At 38.6% G+C, this 20558-nt stretch overlaps 1 protein-coding gene across 34 annotated transcripts in view; it reads right to left on the bottom strand.

The window, feature by feature from the left end:
- PBRM1 (polybromo 1) overlaps positions 1-20534 on the bottom strand; it is a 121110-nt gene extending 100576 nt beyond the window's left edge. For 6 of the 34 annotated variants that reach the window (XM_072785958.1, XM_072785938.1, XM_072785959.1 and 3 more), the window contains exons 1-6: positions 19823-19933; positions 17855-17994; positions 17469-17594; positions 15672-15824; positions 13446-13543; positions 3094-3241 (exon numbers count right to left, since the gene is read on the bottom strand). In XM_072785958.1, coding sequence (XP_072642059.1) covers positions 3094-3241; positions 13446-13543; positions 15672-15824; positions 17469-17516 — 447 coding nt within the window. In that variant the 5' untranslated portion in view covers positions 17517-17594; positions 17855-17994; positions 19823-19933. Of the gene's footprint in view, positions 1-3093; positions 3242-13445; positions 13544-15671; positions 15825-16143; positions 16281-17468; positions 17595-17854; positions 17995-19822; positions 19934-20029; positions 20247-20382 lie in introns of those variants that run through there. The other 28 variants (XM_072785934.1, XM_072785953.1, XM_072785955.1 and 25 more) reach the window with 20 other exon arrangements.
- Positions 20535-20558: the final 24 nt, after the last annotated feature.

The following is a 20558-nucleotide window of genomic DNA, read 5'->3' as shown; positions in this document are numbered from 1 at the left end:
TGATACCAGGACCCTGATATCATGACCCAAGTCAAAATCAAGAAATGGATGCTCAACTGACTGTAGACTACCCAGGTGCCCCAAAAATCAAATCTTAAAAAAAAATTCTGCCATAACAGAACTAAAATACAAAACATCAGTAGCATAAATAGATCAGAGTTTAATTGTTCTAAGGTCTTTGTATTGTTCAGAAGGAGATTTAAGATGCTGATTAACTTTTGACTTTGATAAATTAAGTATGCATATTAAAACTTCTTGAGTAAGAAGTAACAGGTTACCAACACATCTTACAACCCCCAAATTACAGAGAAAATAAGAGGGTATAACAAAATGTAACCTAAGGAAGGCAGAAAGAAAAACAGGAAAAAAAATTACAAATGAGATAAACAGAAAGTAGAAATTTAGATGACAACAATATATCCAAACAATGTTATTACTAAAACTGTAAAGAGATGAAATCCAGTTAAAAAGATCATCACCTGTATTAATAGAAATTCACGTATATGCTGTTTACAAGAGATACATTAGCGTGAAAAGGCTGAAGGAAAAGAATGGGAAAAAAATTAACTAGATAAAAACAAAAGCTGATAGAACTATGTTAATATAAAACAGACTTCAAACAAGACCTTACTAATGACACTACATAATGAAAAAATTTCAATTTACTAGGACAATGTAACAACTTTAAACTTGTATGTTCCCAGTTACATAGTTTAAAAATACATAAAGAAAAAGATCAACAGAGTTATAAGGAGAAACAGACAAATCCATGGTCAGAGTGAGAGATTTTAAAATACTTCATTTGGTAAATAGTTTGTGCAGATAAATCAGTTAAGGATATCAATGATTTTAGTGACATAATTAACAAGCTAGGTCTGATGGACACAGGCAGAATCCTGTATCCAGTGAACAGCACCCCTGTTACAGTCACAAAATTTATAGCATCTTTATTCATGATAGCTAAAAGTAGAAACCATGCAAATGCCCATCAACTGGGAAATGGATAACAAAGGGTGGAATAGCCATATAACAGCCTATTATCTAGTCACAGAAAGGAATGAAGTACTAATACATGCTACAAAATGAATGAACCTCAAAGACATGCTCAGTGAAAGAAGCCAGTCACCTAAGGCAATGTAGTATTTGATTCCATTCATATGCAACATACTGAACAGGCAAATCCACAAGGAAAGAAAATAGATTAGTGGTTGCCAGGGGCAGGGAGGAGGGAAATGGAGAGCACCTGTTAATGCCTATGGTTCTTTTGGAGGTAATGAAGATATTCTGGAGTTAAGTAATAGTGATGTTTGCACAACTTTGTGAATACACCAAAACCCCCCAAATTCTATACTTTATTACTTTTTAAAGTAGGCTCCAGTGATGCCTGGGTGGCGCAGTGGTTTGGCACCTGTGTTTGGCCTGAGGCATGATCCTGGGGTCCTGCATCGGGCTCCCAGCATGCAGCCTGCTTCTCTCTCTGCCTGTGTCTCTGCCTCTCTCTCTCTCTCTCTCTCTCTGTCTCTCATGAAAGGGTAAATAAAATCTTTTAAAAAAATTAAATTAAATTAAAAAATAAAATAATAAAATAAAATAGAATAAAATAAAATAGGCTCCATACCCAGTGTGGAATCCAACACAGGGCTTCAACTCACAACCCTGAGATCAAGATCTGAGATGATATCAAGAATTGGAAACTTAACCAACTGAGCCATCCAGGAGCTCCCGAATTCTACACTTTAATTTAAAGAAGACTTAAATAAACAATACACCAAATTCAAAGACTGGAATAATCAATATCACTATTATGTCAATTCCCCACAATATCATTGATCCACAGAGTCAATGCAATTCCAACAAAACTTCCTTGGGATCCCTGGGTGGCGCAGCGGTTTGGCACCTGCCTTTGGCCCAGGGCACGATCCTGGAGACCTGGGATCGAATCCCACGTCGGACTCCCGGTGCATGGAGCCTGCTTCTCCCTCTGCCTATGTCTCTGCCTCTCTCTCTCTCTGTGTGTGACTATCATAAATAAATAAAAATTAAAAAAAAAAAAAACAATAAAACTTCCTTTTTTAAAAAGATTTTATTTATTTATTTATTCATTCATTCATTCATTCATTCATTCATTCATAGAGACAGAGAGAGAGGCAGAGACAGAGGCAGAGGGAGAAGCAGGCATCATACAGAGAGCCTGACGTGGGTCGTGATCCAGGGTCTCCAGGATCATGCCCTGGGCTGCAGGCGGCGCTAAACTGCTGCACCACCGGGGCTGCCCAAAACTTCCTTTTTTGTGTGTGCTTAACACAACATATAAATGTATAAGGGGCAAGAATAATCAAGAATAATCAATAACCAGTCCTTCCTTAACTGATAAAGAATTATAAGGCCATAATTATTAAGGCAAGAAACAGCCAAGTGAGCTGAAACAAAAGGAACAGAACAAAGGGCCAGAAAGGGACACAACAGTCCAGGGAAATGGTGCCAGCACTGAAAGCGTAGATGGACATGGAGATGACCACTTCAAGGTGATGCTTATCCCCATTTAGAAACAAAATAGAACTCTAGCTCGCAGAAGACACAAAACCAATCTGAGCTGCCTTAGAGGTTTATATGTGAAAGACAGAACTATTAAACTTTTAGAAGAAAATATAAGAGTGTCTTTATAATCTTTGGATGAGAGGGAGTTCTGCAACAAGACACAAATGACAAACCACAAAGTTAAAGAGTAATAGACTGGATTATATTAAAACAATCTTCTGTTCATCAAGACACCATAAAGAATGAAAACAGCCTCACAGTGGACTATGACAGCAATAAATACAAACCAAAGAGGATTAATATCTAGAATATATAAAAAAACTTCTAGAAATAAATATGAAAATGACAACTCAAGAGAAAAGCTGCCAAAAGATTTGAACAGACACAAAAGAAACAAGAATGGTACGTGCTACATGAATCTTCAGTCTCTTTATTAAAAGAAACAAACTCAAACCACCAAATGAGAAAACACTACTTACCTACTAGACTGATAAATATTTAAAAAGCCAAGCTATTACTCTAATTGGATACCTTCTAAATATGGTGCTTTCTTACCTTATAATAGGCCTTTGCATTGTTAAAAAGCAGCTGGAAGTCAGCCGTCAGCAGATTAACATCATCATACTCTTCCATTTTTAGCTTTTGTTGGATTTTCATCAAATCAATGGGCTGAGAAACCACTTCATAATAGTCAGGTTGATTTCTGTAGTAATGTTTTTAAAAAAGGTATTAGTCCAAAGTCCATAAAAAGTTATATTTCAAAACTACTTGTGGTCATGTCCAACATCCCAAGTGACAGAACATACTAGACTTATTCCTATTATTACAACTGAAAAGGAATAACCAAAGCAAGTGCATATGCAAGCCCTTTTCTAAGTATATATTAGCAACATAAAAACCTAACTTAACATCTGTAATGGTTATTTATATGCTAAATATCTAAGATTTAGGGCACCAGCACTAAAACTATGTCACTGGCATCTTCTGCAAATGAAAATAACTTACCTTTCGCGGTGTTCAATAGTGGCTGAAAATATTCATTTTCAAAGCTCTTTGCAAACTTACAAAATGGACTGTCTCTTCACTTAGTGACCAGAACTTTTTCTGCCAAGTACTACCAAGTGCCTACTATATATACTGCTCTGATAGCAATTACTAAACTTATAGAAGAGGTCCTTGGCACAGGGAGTTTACCAAAGATAAAAGTCCTAAGACAAAAACAAACATGACCAAACCATTAAACAAAACAAAACAAAAAAACCCAAAACACATAGGAATAATAAATACTAAATCCAGAATAGTGATTATCTATCTCTTGGAGAGGAGAGATAGTGAAGGTCACAAGGAAACTTCAAAGGTAGTTATAAATGATAATTTCTTAAGTTGGGTTTTGGGTTCATGGATGTTTATTATTCTGATTTTCTTTTATTTAAATTCAATTAATTAACATATAGTCTATTATTAATTTCAGAGGTATAGTTCAGTGATTCATCAGTTGTATATGATACACAGTGCTAATTATATCACTTGTCTTTTTAAAAAAAAAAAATTTTTTTTTTTTTTAATTTATGATAGTCGCACATAGAGAGAGAGAGGCAGAGACACAGGCAGAGGGAGAAGCAGGCTCCATGCACCAGGAGCCTGATGTGGGATTCAATCCCGGGTCTCCAGGATCGTGCCCTGGGCTAAAGGCAGGTGCCAAACCACTGCACCACCCAGGGATCCCATCACTTGTCCTTCTTAATGCCCATCACCGTCTGTCTTTTTTCAAATGAAATTTCATTAAACAAGTAAATCTCCTGAAAAATTATCTCAGTGACTATTTCTCTCAATTCTCCCTCAGGGGTAGGTAGTTAACTCCATTCTATATGGATAAGAAATAAGTTACTACCTTACAAAGAATGTCACGGTCACAAAGGCTTTAATCTCTCTTGGGACCCTGGCTGACATTTTACAGCCCTTTATGTGGGATATATTTAATTCCTAAAATCTTTTATTCTGACATAAAAATTGCAAGAATAGTACAAAGCATGTTTTTCTGAACCATTTAAAAGTAAGCTGCTGACATGAGGTTCTATGGCCCCTGAATAATTTAGTTATTTCCTATAAACAAGTACCAAAGCACAAAGATCAAAATCAGGAAATTGACTCTGCTACAGTATCACCACCTAATCCTCAGACCCCATTCATATTCTGTAACGGTTCCAAAATTGTCCTTTACAGCCAAACAATCAAGTCCAGAATCACATACTGCATATATATTTTAGTTTCTTTCATTCTAAAACAGGTCCTCAGTCTTTCCTCAACTTTCAGGATCTTGATACTTTTGAAGATTATGAGCCAGTTATTTTATAGGGTGTCCCTCAATTTGAGTTTGTCTGTTTTTCTGATGAATAAATGCAGGCTACACTTTGGTAAGACTACGACAGAAATGATACCGCATTCATCACACTGTATCCTTTCAGGTGACACAAGATTTCAACTTGTCTCAGTTCTTACTGTGGGGCTTATTCTGATCACTTGATTATATAGTGGTGTCTGCCAAGCTTCTCAACTGACAGAGCTACTGTTTTCTTCCCTGTACTTTATGGAGCAGTACCTCCAGACTATGTAAAAGTCCATCCCTAATCAATTTACTCACTTATTTATATCAATATGGACTTCTGGAAGTCATTAAAACCCATTACACTAATTATTCTGATGCTCAAACTGCTCAAGGTTGGGCCAGGAAGAGTCCTTCAAGATGGTTTGATCTCTCTATGTACTTCTGACATGTTCCCATCACCCTTTGAACATCTGCTTGCTTACTTTCCTTTTTTTAAAAAGATTTATTTATTTATTTATTTATTCATTCATTCATTCATTCATTCATTCATGAGAGACAGAAAAAGAGAGAGAGAGGTGGGCAGAGACACAGGCAGAGGGAGAAGCAGGCTCCATACAGGGAGCCTGAGGTGGGACTTGATCCAGGGTCTTCAGGATCACGCCCTGGGCCAAAGGCGGTGCTAAAACTCTGAGCCACCCAGGCTGCCCAGTCTGCTTACTTTCTGGCAGCCTAAGATGTTACAGGCTCATCTTGTACTTGCCCTTCAAATCAACCATTTCCCCAAATAATTCTGGTTCCTTTCAATGGTAAATGGTATTTAAAAACGACGTCCAAGGTGCTGGATGTGCTCAAGTCTCCTCGTGTGTTACCACTCCCAGGCTGTCTCAAGGGACAGAGCAGGGGACAGACATATGCTTACTTATATCTACATTTCTATTATCTACATATGTTGGAAACCATGAATTCACACCAACACTTTCTTTTTTCTTTTTTTTAATTTTTCTTTTCACACCAACACTTTCAATTCCAATCCTACACCACAGGGTTCATTCTAGTTTTCTTCCCCTATGTGTACCTCCTTTGTCAGATAATGAGAAACCCGAGTCCTATTTATTCACAATGTATTACGTACGTGATTGGTCTCCTGTTTATAACCAATCTCCTCTTGATGCTGCCTACCTCCATCCCACAATGCTTCTCCTCCCCTCACTAAGGCTATGACCCCTTGCCCTGGGCTAGGCCACACCCCATGTAGCCCTCCTTACTCCACCCATGACAGACTATTGTCACTACTACTCCCTCAACATGGACATCCTCCCTCCACTTAGGCCTCAACACCCCATGCCAGAAAGTCCTTCAACATAAGCCCCTTCTTTACCATGCCCAGGCTCTGACACTGTGTGATGTGATATTGCTACTATCCACAACCCTCCCCGCAACATCCCACCACCTATCTTCCTGGCAGATGGCAAGTTTGCTCAGTCTCATCTAATGGCTTTTGGATTAAATTCTTCAGGAAGGGAAAAGAAAAGGAAAAATAAATTGAATTTTTTAAAGCTCTTACCAACTATTTATGATTTTAGTAAACTATGAAATTAAGTATTAGGAGATTAAAGGAGTGCTCATTTTACTATCTGGAGAAAGTGCAGGAACATAAAGGTCTCAGTGAATTACAACAAAGGACCATCCAGGCCTAATGTTGATGTTGTCAGTGATGCCAAGTGAGCATTAGGGCTTCGTTAACCTGAGATCCACCAGGGCTCTCTCTACCTGGGCCTGATGGGTCAGTCTATTGCTCCTTGTTGAGGCTGGACCTCAGCAGCCTCTCAGATTTGGGGGATTATCTATAGACAACTGAGAACCCAACTGAGGACCTGCACCTAGAAAGAATACTTTCTCCCAGAAGCTCTGCCAGAGGGCTCCTCACAAACATTTTCAGACTTAGCACATAGACAAAAGGGAGATCAGGATCCCAACATTCCACTGTGTGTGTGTGATAAGGTCAAAAAAAGGGCCTCTCCCTCCCTTTCAAAATAAAAGATTTCTACTAATTTTTCCTACTTAAATCAACATATGAAAAGCATAAAATAATAAAAATTGTCCCTACTCATCCAGAGATAAAAGCACTATTAGTATCCTTTCAGGCCTCCATGTACATGTATATACAAACAGGATTGTGCAGTACACATTCTTGCACAATAGCTTTTCTCTTTCAACACATGGCACCCTGCCATGACATGGCCACAGAAGAGCCAAACTGTAACTGATACTTTTAACCAGAAGAGTGAGAAATACTGGGCCTCATATGTGGAGCCTGCTGTCTACCTTCCAATCCTTTCCCTATCCCCAGGATGGCAGCATTCTGAGCTGCTGCGTGGCTACCAAAGAGCATCTTCATCAGCCTTGCTGCAGCTAAGTTCTGACCAATACAAGAGCTGAAGTATACCATATCCAGGTCACATCCTTAAAATGCCTTATTTTTTCCTATGGGCTGGAAGATAGCTATGAGGGTGAGCCATCTCAGACCATGCAGACAAGAGTGATATCACAAGGAGAGCAGGGGAAAGAGACAGATAATACCTAGGCCCTGAGGCCTTTACAAAACAGGACTTTTATATGAGAAAAAGCAATTTTTCTTGTTTCAATCACTGTTAATTTGGATGTCTTAACACAAGTAGTTTGTTTGTTTGTTTTAAGGTTAATGCGAGAGAAGGGGGCGGGGAGGAACAGAGGGAGAGGTACAAGCAAACTCTATGCTGAGCAGGAAGCCCGACTTGAGGCTACATGGACCTAGGATCATGACCTGAGCCAAAGGCAGACACTTAACCAACTGAGCCACCCGGTGCCCCACAAGAAGCTTTATATACTGATCAAAACAAAGTCCCAAAAAAGAGATTCACAATTGTGTAGCTCTGAGTATTACAGCTTCCCACAAACTCTTAAGAAAATATATACATTCCACAGAGGGGTAGAGATGCCCCTCAGGCACAGCACTGGGGGGAAGGCAATCAGTGCTCATAGGGTACCACAACTTGGAAGCTAGAAGACTGTGCTCTAGCACCCAAAGGCACTCTTTAGGACTAGCCTACTGGTGGGAAGCCGGCAACAGAGGCAGTCCTCGTCTATGAGGAGTTTGTGTACTCCAGTATGATGCTGCTCTTCTCTACAGCATACAGGTTAAGAGCACAGGCTTCAGAATCAGAAAGATTTGAGTCTCTCTACCTGGTTACAGTAGTTCTGAGATCTTATGCAAATTCTCATCTATAAACCACAATAATAATACTTGTCAAGTTTAAACAATATAAGGAAGTGCTTGGCATTGTGTCTAGCATGTGGTAAATAACAAAAATGGGCTTTTATTACATGCTAATTAAATAACATTTTAAAAGACTGTTATGGGGAATCTCTGGGTGGCTCAGTGGTTTAGTGCCTGCCTTTGGCCCAGGGCATGATCCTGGAGTCTCGGGATCCAGTCCCACATCAGGCTCTCTGCATGGAGCCTGCTTCTCCCTCTGCCTGTGTCTCTGCCTCTCACTCTCTCTCTCGGTGTCTTTCATGAATAAATAAATAAAATCTTAAAAAAAATAACAAAAGACTGTTATGATAAACCAACAAGTCTGGAAGCAGTTATCTGTTTTTAAAAAGAGCCCTTCTTTTTTGGCCATGACTAATCTACATCCTTTAATTCAGGATGCTGACACTGTATTCTTAATGGCTCTGCTCTTTGAGGTGAAATGTTTGCCTTCAGCTCAACTTTCAGCTTTTTCATTACCCACCATGCAATCAACAATCATGAATGAATCTAAATCCTTAGTTAACTCACTGTACTAGTTTCCTACAGCTGCCATAACAAATTGCCACAGACTTAATGGCTTAAAACAACACAAATTTATTATCTTCTAGAAGTCCCAAATGGGTCTCACTGGACTAAAAAGCACGGTATTGGCCTTCTAGAGGTTCTAGGGAAGAATCCATTTCCTCACCTGTTCCAGTTTCTAGAGGTTGCCTCCATTCCTTTGCTTGTAGCCCCCTTCCTCCATCTTCAAAGTCACGGGTGTAGCATCTCCAAATCCCTCTCGGATTCTGACTTTTCTGCCTCCCCCCTCCCTGTTTAAGGACCCTTGAGATTACACTGAACCCATTTGGATAAATCAGGATAATTTCTCCAATGCAAAGTTAGTTGATTAAGAAATTTAATTTTTCAAAAAAAAAAAAAAAAAAAAAGAAATTTAATTTTTCTCTGGCATGTAATCCAACATATTCATAGATTCTGGGGACTGGAACATGGACATATTTGGGGGCCATTATTCTGTCTACCACACTTATGTACTCCAACTACCAGAGTTAGAAGGGAATAGTGATGTCATTTTGATAGCAAGAGAAGGAACCTCTAGGCAGGGAGAACACAGCCTCTACAGGGAGGTGTGTGTAATGTACATACTGGGCCAGCAATATGTTTTGCTTCATTGGACCAGAGAAGTCAAACCCAAAAGTACAGGCACAAAGAAAAACAAGCAAGATGAACATAATCATTGTGGCCTCTGTATATTTTGAAAACAGATTCCTTTTAACAATGATAGCTACAACTTCATTGCTATCTTAAAGACTGTAAATAATTTTTAAAAATACGCTTCACTCTTGTGGCACCTGAGTGGCTCAGTTGGTTGCTGTTTGCCTTCAGCTCAGATCCTCATCTCAGGGTCCTGGGATCAAGCCCCATGTGGTTGTCGGGCTCTCTGCTCACCTGGGAGTCTGTTTCTCCCTCTGTACCTCCTCCTGCTTGTGCACTCTCTTGAGCACTCTCTCAAATAAATAAAGAAAATCTTTTTTTTTTTTTAAATGCTTTACTCTCAAGGAACTAGACAAAGAAAAACATAATAAACTCAAAATGAACAGGAGAAATAATATACAACAGATTTAAAAGAAAACAGAAAAACAAACAAAAACATGAACAAAGCTAAGAGTTGGTTTTTTGAAAAGATCAACATTAATTGACAAACCTTTATCTGAATGAACTAAGAAAAAAAAGAAGACTCAAAATCACAAATGAAAGAGAGAACATTACAATCAATGCCACATACATAAAAAGGATTATAAAAGAAGACTATGAACAACTGTATGGCAATGAAGTAGATAATTCAGAAGAAATAAATTCCTAGAAACACGTAAGACTGAGTTTGAAGAAACAGAAAACGTGACTAGACCTATAACTAGTACAGACGCTGAACCTATAATCAAAAATCCTCCAGTAAAACTACTGGGTATTAACCCAAAAATACACACACACACACACACACACAAAATCAAAGGAATACATATACCACATGTTTATTGCAGTATTATTTACAATAGCCAATTATGGAAGCAGCCCCAGATGTTCATCAATACACGAATGGGTTAAAAACAGAGGATATGTATATGCATATACGTATATACATACATACATATATATATATATATATATATATGCACAATGGAATATTAGCCATAAAAATAACTAAATCTTGCCATTTGCAACAACATGGATGGAGCCAGAGGGTATAATGCTAAGTGAAATAGGCTAGAAAAAGACAAATACTGTATGATTTCACTCATATATGGAATTTAAGAAACAAATGAGCAAAGGGGAAAAAGAGAGACAAACCAAGGAGATTTTTAATTATGAAGAACGAACTGATGGTTACGTTACTACTGTACTACCGTGGAGATGGGTAAGAGGATGGGTGAAATAGGTAACAGGGATTAAAGAGTACACTTATTGTGATGAGCATGGAGTAATGTACAGAATTGCTGAATCACTATATTGTACATACGAAACTAACACTGTATGTTAACTATACTGGAATTTAAAAATTTAATTAAAAAAAAAACAAAAACAAAAAACTTTTCTTTCCCAGCAAAGAAAAGTCCTGGGCCTAATGGCTTCCCTGGTGAATTCTACCAAACACTTAAAGAACTAAAATTAATCCTTTTCCAACTTTTCTAAAAAAAATTGGAGAAAAAACTTACTTATTCTGTGAAAGCATCAATATTCCTTTTTTTTTTTTAAAAAAACTTTATTTTTTTATTATTTATGATAGTCACAGAGAGAGAGAGAGAGAGAGAGGCAGAGACATAGGCAGAGGAAGAAGCAGGCTCCATGCACCAGGAGCCCGACGTGGGATTCGATCCCGAGTCTCCAGGATCGCGCCCTGGGCCAAAGGCAGGCGCTAAACCCGCTGCGCCACCCAGGGTTCCCGAAAGCATCAATATTCTTATACCAAAGCTAGCAAAGATGTTACAGAAAACTACAGACCAACATCCTTTATGAACACTTAGAAAATTTTTCAACAAAATACTAGCAAAATATTAAAAGCATCACACCATAAACAAGCAGGGTTTATTCCTGGAATTCAAGGATGATTCAACCTATGGAAATTGATAAAGTAATGCATCATAGCAGAATGAAGGAAAATAACTGAGTGATGATCTCAGCAGCTGCAAAAAAAAAAAAAAAAAAAAAAAAAAAACCTGACAAAATTCAATACCCTTTCAGGATAAAACTCTCAAAAAATTAGGCATAGATGGAAAGAACTTCAACATAATAAAGACCATACAGGAAAAGCCCACAGCTACCATCATACTCAAAATGGTAATAAATAATAAAAAAAAAGCTTTCCTCTAAGTTAAGCAACAAAATAAGGATGCTTGCTCTCACCACTTCTTTTCAACATATTCCTGGAAGTCCTAGGCAGAACAATTAGGCAACAAAAAGAAAAAGCCTCCTAAATGAAAAGAAACAAGTAAAAATCTGTTTACAGATGACATTATCTCCTAAGCAGAAACTCTAAAAGTTCCAAAAAAAGGGCAGAATAAATAAATTCAGCAAAGTTGTAGTGTGCAGAATTAACATATGCAAAAATCAGTTGCATTTCAATACACTAACAGTGAACAATCCAAAAACGAAAAAAACCCATCCAATTTATAACAGCATCAAAAAGAACAAAAAATTACAAATAAACCTAAACAAAAACATGAAAAACTTGTGCACTGAAAACTACACACCTAAGAAATTAAAGACTCAAATAAATGGAAAGATATCCCATATTCACAGATTAGAAAACTTAAATATTGTTAAGACACCAATACTCCCAAAGCTATCTACAGATTCAATGCAATACCTATCAAAATCCCAACAGTACTTTTTGCAGAAACAGAAAAATCCATCCTGAAATTCAGATAGAATCTCAAAGATCCCCAAATAGCCTAACCTATCCTGAAAAAGAACAAAGTTGGAAGACTGTCCTAGGGTTCTTCAGAGAAACATAACTAATAGGAAAGAGATACATACACACAAATATGTATAGACACACACACAGACACACACATGCATGGGTCTTATTATAGAAATTGGCTCGTGTGATTACCGAGGCCAGGAAGTCCAGGATCTGTCATCTGCCAGAGAATCAGGAAAGCGAGTAATATGAGTTTGAAGGCCCAAGAACTAGGACCTCTGAGATCCGAAGGCAGAAGCAGATGGATGTCTCAGCTTAGAGAGCACTAATTCATCCTTCCTTTCCCCTTTCGGTCTACTCAAGGCCTCAGGAGATTGGGCAATACCCCACTGCACTGGTTAAGGCCATCTTTTTTATTCAGTCTCCTATTTAGAGGCTAATCTCTTCCAGAGACATCCTTATTGACACAGATATATCTGGGAATCCAGTCAAGATAGATATCTTAGCCCAGCCAAGTTGAGACAGAAAATTAACCACCACAGGATTCCTACTTTTTGATTTCAAAGCGTACTACAAAACTACAGGTGCGGCAAGGATGTGGAGAAATTGGAACTCTGGTACGCTGCTTGTGGGAAAGTAAAATGGTACAGTGATATGGAAAACAGAATGCTGATTCCTCAAAAAATTAAAAACAGAATTACTATAAGATCCAGCAATGCCACTTCTGGGTATATATCCCAAAGAACTGAGAGCAGCATCAAAGATATATTTACATACCCATGTTCACTGCAGCATTATTCACAAGAGCCAAGTGATAAAAGTAACTCAAGTGTTTATCAACAGATGAATAGATAAAAGGTGATATATCCATACAGTGGAATATTATTCAGCCCCCAAAAGGAAGGAAATCCTTTTGAATGCTACATCACAGGTGTCCACTGAAACCATTATGTTAAGTGAAAGAAGCCATCACAAAATACAAATACTGTATGATTCCACTTATATAAGACCTCTAGCATAGTCAAATTTAGAAAAACAGAAAGTGTAATGGTGGCTGCCAGGAGCTGGAGGCAGGAAGAAAGGAACAGGGAGTTTTATAATGGGTACAGTTTCAATTTTGCAATATAACAATGTTCTGGAGGTCTGTTGTACAACAATATGAAAAAACCCTTAATGAACTGTATACTTAAAATTATAAAATGTATAAATTTTATGTTGTGTATATTTTACAATAAAATTTTTTTAAAAAATATGCTTCACTACATCCTGACAACTAAAACTAAAATCTGGACCCCAATATTCTTTAAACCATTCCTTCCAAAGGAAAACTCCATTATCAAATCCCTCCCACTCACCTTCCAACTCACCTTCGTTTGGGTGCCCTAATGAAGAGCTCACAGAGGAGCCTGCCCTGCTCATCCTTATAGTCTCGGATGGTATTGTAGAGTTCATGGCATACAGCAATCTATATATCGTAAAAGGTTTAAAAAAAAAAAAATCACCAGAAATGTGAACAGAAAGCCACTGTAGGTGTAAGGATTATCCATTAACAAAAACATACCCATAAAAGGCAGTTAGAGAAGAAAATGGACAAATCCCCAAGTTCCCACACAAAAACTCAGGTCTGAACTATGCTGACATCATTTCCTTATTTAAAAGAATTTAACTGATTAGGGGCACCTGGCTGGCTCAGTCAGAAAAGTATCCAACTCTTGATCTCAGGGTTATGAGTTCAAGCCCTACATTGGGCATAGAGATTACCTAAACAAAACTTACAAAAAAATTTAACGGATTAAACATTTTGGCATCTTTCGCGAGATTTATGCTACTCATTATTGTTCTTTTCTCCTTAGCTAAATCAGTTCCTATCACTCTCTCGGTTAAAATCATCCAAAAGAGGAGCTTCCCACTACTGACAGAATAAAATCTAAACTCTAAACGCTGACCACAGAGTATGTAGAGTAACTACATACAGTGGCTGGGCAGACTTCACCCGTCTTCTTCCTTTGGACCATCTTTCTGTAATCACAACACAACAAACCCATTCCTGACCCAGCTCCTCTTCATTGGGTCCCTCTGCCTGGAATACCCTTCCCTAGTACTCCATAGGGTCACTGCCATTATAGAGAAATCTATCAAGTTTTGGGCACAAGTAACACAAATAACACAAACTTTTTTTTCTTAGCATTTATCATTAACTGAGAGTACTTTATTATCTATTTGTTCATCTGTTTACAGTCTGCTTCTGCCACACTAGAATCTAAGCTCTTTGTGAAAAATTGGCTTGTCTTACACGCGGTTATATCCCAACCATCAGAATAGTGATTGCTTGGCATATGATAAGCACACAGTTATATGAATAACATATAACGTGAAGTACCTATATTTTTTTCTTTCCTTTTTGTCAAAAGGTAGAAACTTCCAGTTATAAATAAACACTGGGGATGTCATGTCATGTATAACACGGTAATTATGTACAACACTGCTATGTATATTTGAAAGTTGTCATAAGAGTAGATCCTAAAAGCTCTCATTATAAGAAAAACTATACTTTTTTTGGCCATTTATAGGAAATAACAGATGTTAAACTAATTGTGGCTTTAGTTCACAATTTATGTTGGTCAAATCATCATAGTGTACACCTTCAACTTATATAGTGTTATGTCAATTACATCTCAATAAAACTAGAAAAAAAATTGTTCATATTTCTATTATGGTGTTGGCCATTCCCTGATCTGTAGAATTCCTAAGCCCATTTGGTTATTTTTAACTAGAATTAAGTGCTTCATGAATAAATAAAATCTTTAAAAAAAAATAGAATTAAGTGCTTTGGCAGATTATACTTTTAGGAAACCTCTTTTAATCAAAACACAAATAACTTTATGCAAATTTCTTATTCTAAATGTATTCAGAGTACTTTGAGAGTTCCTAATATTTATTTTATTTTTAAAATGTATTACTGGGTGGCACCTGGATGGCTCATTCGGTTGGGTGTCCAACTTTTGGTTTTGGCTTAAATCATGATTTCATGGTCGTGGGACTGAGCCCCATGTAGGAATCCAAGTGTTCAGCGTGGAGTCTACTTTCCTTCTTCCTCCCCCTTGGCCCCTACCGCTGCTCACACACTATCTCTGTCTAAAATAAATAAATGAAATCTTTAAAAAAAGTATTATTGCAGTATACCTGACATACAATGCTATATCAGTTTCAGATGTAGAAGACAGTGATTCAATGGTTCTAATACTATTCAATGCCCACCACAGTAAGTGTAGTCCCTATCTGTCACCATATAATGTTATTACAACATTGTTGACTATATTCTTTATGTTGTACTTTTCATCTCTGTGACTTAGTTTTATAACTGGAAGTTTGTACCTCTTAATCCCATTCACCTATTTCACCCACCCCCCACTCACCATTATTTCTTAATATTAAATAACTGTTAAAGACTGTTGACTAAATACGTACTATAAAAGAAAGAGTAAAGATATTAAGCCAGAGGAAAAAAGTGGTGAGGCCTTGCGTATTAACTGCTTATCATTAAAGGAAGAGTAGGAAAAGCAGGCAGAAACTATGTGATGCAAGTTACTCACAGGATCTACAGTTGGAAGATTGGACAGTCTCCTCCTTTTCCTGCTGGGGCCTGGTGTGGATACAGAATGGTGCCCATCATCAAAGTCCCCGCTGACACTACTGGATGGGGAGGTAGCTCGTCTTCTCTTGGAACCCATGGAATCCAACTTCTTCTATAAGAAATAATCAGCCATGTTCTTATACTTAAATTTGGACCTTGCCACTAAGCCCTCAACTAGCCACTTGCTACCAAGATTCTGGTTCACTTAGGAGGATATTTTAACTGTTGTAAAGAAACTTAACTATCAGTTTTTTTAGTGGAAGTTCTGGACCTTGTTGCTTTAGCCCCTTCACTTACCAGAATGCTACACTTTCAATTTAGATGGGGCAAATTCAACAAAAGTAAAGCAATTTATATGTTACCAAGTTTGTTTGAGTGACCCAATAATGCCCGGTCCCAAACTTACCCCTCACCAGACTTTAAAAACCTACATGTAGTGGTACACCAGTGTGGAGGTATTGATTCCTCAGCCCCTGAGGCAGCCAGGCAGGCCGCAGGGACGAAGCCCCAAGGCAGTCACCTCTGGAGTCAGCAGCTTCATCTGTTTTCCCCAGTGTGTCTAACAATTCTGATCATTTTCCAGGTGGGCCATGATGTGGAAAAAAGTAGAAATCAGTGCCTGAGGCAAATGAGTAGTGCCAAAGTGCAGGGGACAGAGGACAATTAACCTCCTAACATTTTAGATCAACTCTAAAACTAATCACGGGAAATGAATTTTCTCCATTCATTAAAGAAAGCCACAAGACAAACCCCTGGAATACACTTAATGTGACTTACCATACCTATGTCAAAACAGTAAGACTACTTTGAAACTTTTCTGCCAATCAGACTGACCTCCTTTTCAGTTATATGAGGTACTCCATTCCTAAGAATTTTGGAATCACAGCTTTAAGTTTCAGATGATTTGGAATAGTACCTCAGAGGTGAACTTTTAGGTCCTACTTGGCCTTTCAGAAACACATATATATTTGCTGCCAAGTAGGCTGTCTAGTAACTAATGTAAACACAACTTTACAAATGTACACATTTGACTATAACACAAAAAAATGCAACCACTGAAATGATATGCTACAGCTACAGGGAAAAGGGTATATACCTGAGGTCCTATAATTCTTATATAATTTAACAACAGTACCAAGTAGCATACTGTGATTTCAAAGGTTCTTCTCTAAAGCTAAACGAAAAAACTGATCCCAGTTTCACTCATCAACATTTAATTTCAGTAAACTAAGACAGCAGCAACTGAAAGAATGGGTTGCTAGTAGTTGTGGAGAGAAAAACTGGGGAGCTCTGGGAACTGAGAGGAGCAAAACAAACCAACATATAGAACATTCTGGTAACCAACTTAGAAACAAGAGGAGTCTCCTATCTCTTCCTCAGAAGCATGGTCCACATGACACTTAAAAACAGTCTACCATAACTATATTTCTTTCTCTAGGCTTTGGTTTGTTACTCAGTATGTTAGTTTGCAATTGGCTACAACTGGCTAAAAAGGTTCAAAGGGCTTAGGCTAAGGACAGCCAAGTTTTGGTGATTTTCTTTTGTTTTGTAAAAGGTTGATAAACTGGTCTTAATTCATTAAAATGAAGAACCTAAGGACCAAACCTCAGTATACAAGCTAGGACAAGGACACAAGTGAATTTGATGAACATGAGGAGGGAATCTTTATGGAAAGGATACCAAATTTAAGAAGAGTGGAAGGGAAAAGGCAAGGAAGGACAGAAAAGAGAAAAGGTGCAGATGATCAGTAATTTACCAGCTTTACCAGAGCACAACCAGCGCCTCGAAAAGCCAGTCTCCTCATTATGTCTGAAGGCCAAGTGAAGCCAGTGGGAGAAGGCAGGGCTTTAGAAGTGCTGATTCAGTGTTAATATATTCAAAACTGAAAGAGAAGAACAGGCAGAGAAAGGGGAAATAAAAAAGAAAGGTCAGAAGGAGTAAAAATGACTACGAATAGATAGAAAACATTCAAGTAGAACTGCTAAAGAAAGATAAGAGAACTGGAGAAAATAGCCATATCAGTTCTCTCGTGCCACACTGCTGCAAAGGCTCAGGCACTAACAGTACCCGACATTTCTTTTAATTTTAAAACAAATGCTTTTCATATGCTTAAAGATGTCTCACTGAGATTCCTTTACTCACATGGAATGACTGTCAATTCCAGGAATGAAGCATGCCTGCCCAAATGCCCCCTAGTCAATAAGAGCAGAGTTCAATCACAGAGCTGGAATGGAGAGTGAACACATGTGGAAGGCTCACATGTGACACCAAATGTTGGCAAGCTGGAACAAACCAAGAATGGTTCATGTGAACAGTCTGGAAACCTCCTCCCCCCTACAAAAAATTCAGAGAAAGACATTTCTTTCCAAAAGTCCTACCAGCATTAGAAAGACAACACTCACAGGTTTAGAAAGATTAAAAACAAAGCCTTTGATCATTTTGGCAGGTGATCAAAATTACTACCTTCATAAATAACCCACTGAAAAGCATATGACAACAAATTGTAAATTGTTGGTGCGTGTGTATTCTAGTTTAGACCATAATATACAAAACTCCTTAAATCATTAACTTTCTGTGATAAAGCAAGAAAAAGAGGCAACTTAAGGGTAATTTTCAATTATTTTCTTATCCAAAGGACACATTTTTAAATGTATTTTGGAAGTTTGGCAATAAAGTCAGTATTGCCAGGTAGGTGGGAGAGGCAACAGGACTTAAGCTCAGAAGACCGGATTCTGAGTCCCAAGTACTCCGCTTTGAGTTATCTGTTTCATGTTGCTTGAGTCACAACCTCTCAGAGCTGTTTCTCCACTTCTAAAATGAGAAGTCAGGTGTGCATATATCTGCCTTAGAGCACTGGGACTGTGATACGTACACGAAATCACTTTGAAACTTCAAAGCACAACAGAGAACTTTCAACTCTAGGATTAAATGCTCCTTGGGACCAGTTAATAACATTTTATTCATTTTTGTAGCTCTGGCTTATAGAATAGTATCTGGTATAGTATGAACAATCAATTTATCTTTTTAAATAAAGGTATTAAAAGTGGGACATTAAAAAAAGCTTGTGTGGTTTAAAAGGACTGTGGGCAATCCTTCAGCAATTTTCTCCCCATGAAGAGGAAATACATTCTGGAGCCCAAATATAAATTTTAAAATGGCACTGATTACAGCTACATGTGCAAAAGTCTGACAACCAGTAACTTGCATTGGACGCTAAGGAATAACCTTAAAATGTGCAACTGGGAAAATACTCATTTTAGCCACACGGTATATTTTGATAGTACTAAAAGTTCTCTCCTGTATTTCTGATACTCAATACTATAATACATGCACAGAACAAGAACCTTGGAAAACAGAATTCAAAGGGGGGAAAAAACCCCACATAATTCTAGAAAAAAAAAAACAAAACACCCTTAACATTGGCATTCACGGCTTTCTGTATTTTTTTCTATGCCTTAGTTGCCTTTTTTTTTTTTTTAAACCGAAGTGTTAAACCATATATATTGTTTTGCAACTTGTTTTAAACTCTGGGTTCTTCCAAAAGTGAACACTCTTCCACAGGATGTTTGATGGCTTGTTAACAGCCCATCGTATAGACATACCACAATTTACTGAGCTTGGAGTTTGGGGTAAAATATCAAAATCTGAGGTATTTTGTACACCCAAAGCCAAAGAAGGCAATCAACGCCCTTCCATTTATCCACACGCACATTTGTTACTGTTTGAAATTGGAACTGCTTCTTCAAAAACACTTTCCTTCCTTTGAATCTTAAAATACAAGCAATCTGTTAACAAGGAATAAAGCAAAACCATACTACTCTTAATGGAAAAACATCACCTCAAAAACCATTTTTGAGGAGCCCTAAATTTTTTAAAATATAAATGAATAAGAATGTCTTATATTCCAACATATGCTTCTATAACCACAATGGTAATTTCTATACCTGCTATACTGTGCTATTTCCCACTTGTTTTTTTTTTTTTTCAGTATTTCTTCCACATTTTACCAATCTTTATTTAAATCGCCAATATCTTCCCTATCACAATAAAACTACGCTTTCGGTAGAAAATTTTAAGAGGTGGAAAATTATTAAAAACCAGGAAACGTACAATTTTAAAACCTCGATTTTCCGTGCTGCTGCAGAGAAGACACTTCAGTATCTAGCCTCTAGTATAAATACAAGTCTCACTCAAATACACACTCAGTCTGAACACAGTCATCTAGAGAAGGTAAAAAAAAAAAAAAAAAAAAATTTTTTTTCACACTAGTTGAGTTTGCGTCAAGAAACAACAACAACAAAAAAAGGAGGCCCTGACCTGTGAAGAAATGAAAGACTTTCCGGACCTGTCACTGGTACCGGGACTAGGGAAACGTTGACAGCTTTGAGGCTGTCGGCGACGAGGGCTCTGCCGGCCGCCGGGGCGGGAAAGAGCGAGCGGGAGCTTCCGGGCCGCGGCGCGCCTTTGTCCGGCCGGCAGGGCAGGTGCGGCGAGGCTGCCTGGCCGTCCCGACGCCCGCCGCCGCGCCCCGCCCCGCGCGCCCAGCCCGACCGGCGCGTCCCCACGCCGGGGCGGGGCCTCCGCCGCTGCTCCCGCCCGCCCGGGCCCACACAAAGGCCCGGCAGCCGGCCGAGAGGGAGCGGCCCCGCCCGCCCCGGGCCCGGCCTTACCCAGCCGCTCCGCCGCCTGCAGCCCCGGCCGCGGTCGCCGACCGCCGCGCCCCGCCCCGTGGCCGCCACGGCTGCTGCTATTGCTCCTCCGGCTGCGGCCGCCGCCGTCGCTCCAGCACCCGCCGCCCTCACCGCCCTCACCCCTCCCGGTGCCGCCGCAAAACCAGCCCTGCGGC

This window comes from Canis lupus, chromosome 19 (genome assembly GCF_048164855.1).
Source record: "Canis lupus baileyi chromosome 19, mCanLup2.hap1, whole genome shotgun sequence".
Lineage (NCBI taxonomy): Eukaryota > Metazoa > Chordata > Mammalia > Carnivora > Canidae > Canis > Canis lupus.
This window is presented reverse-complemented; position numbering and strand designations above follow the sequence as displayed.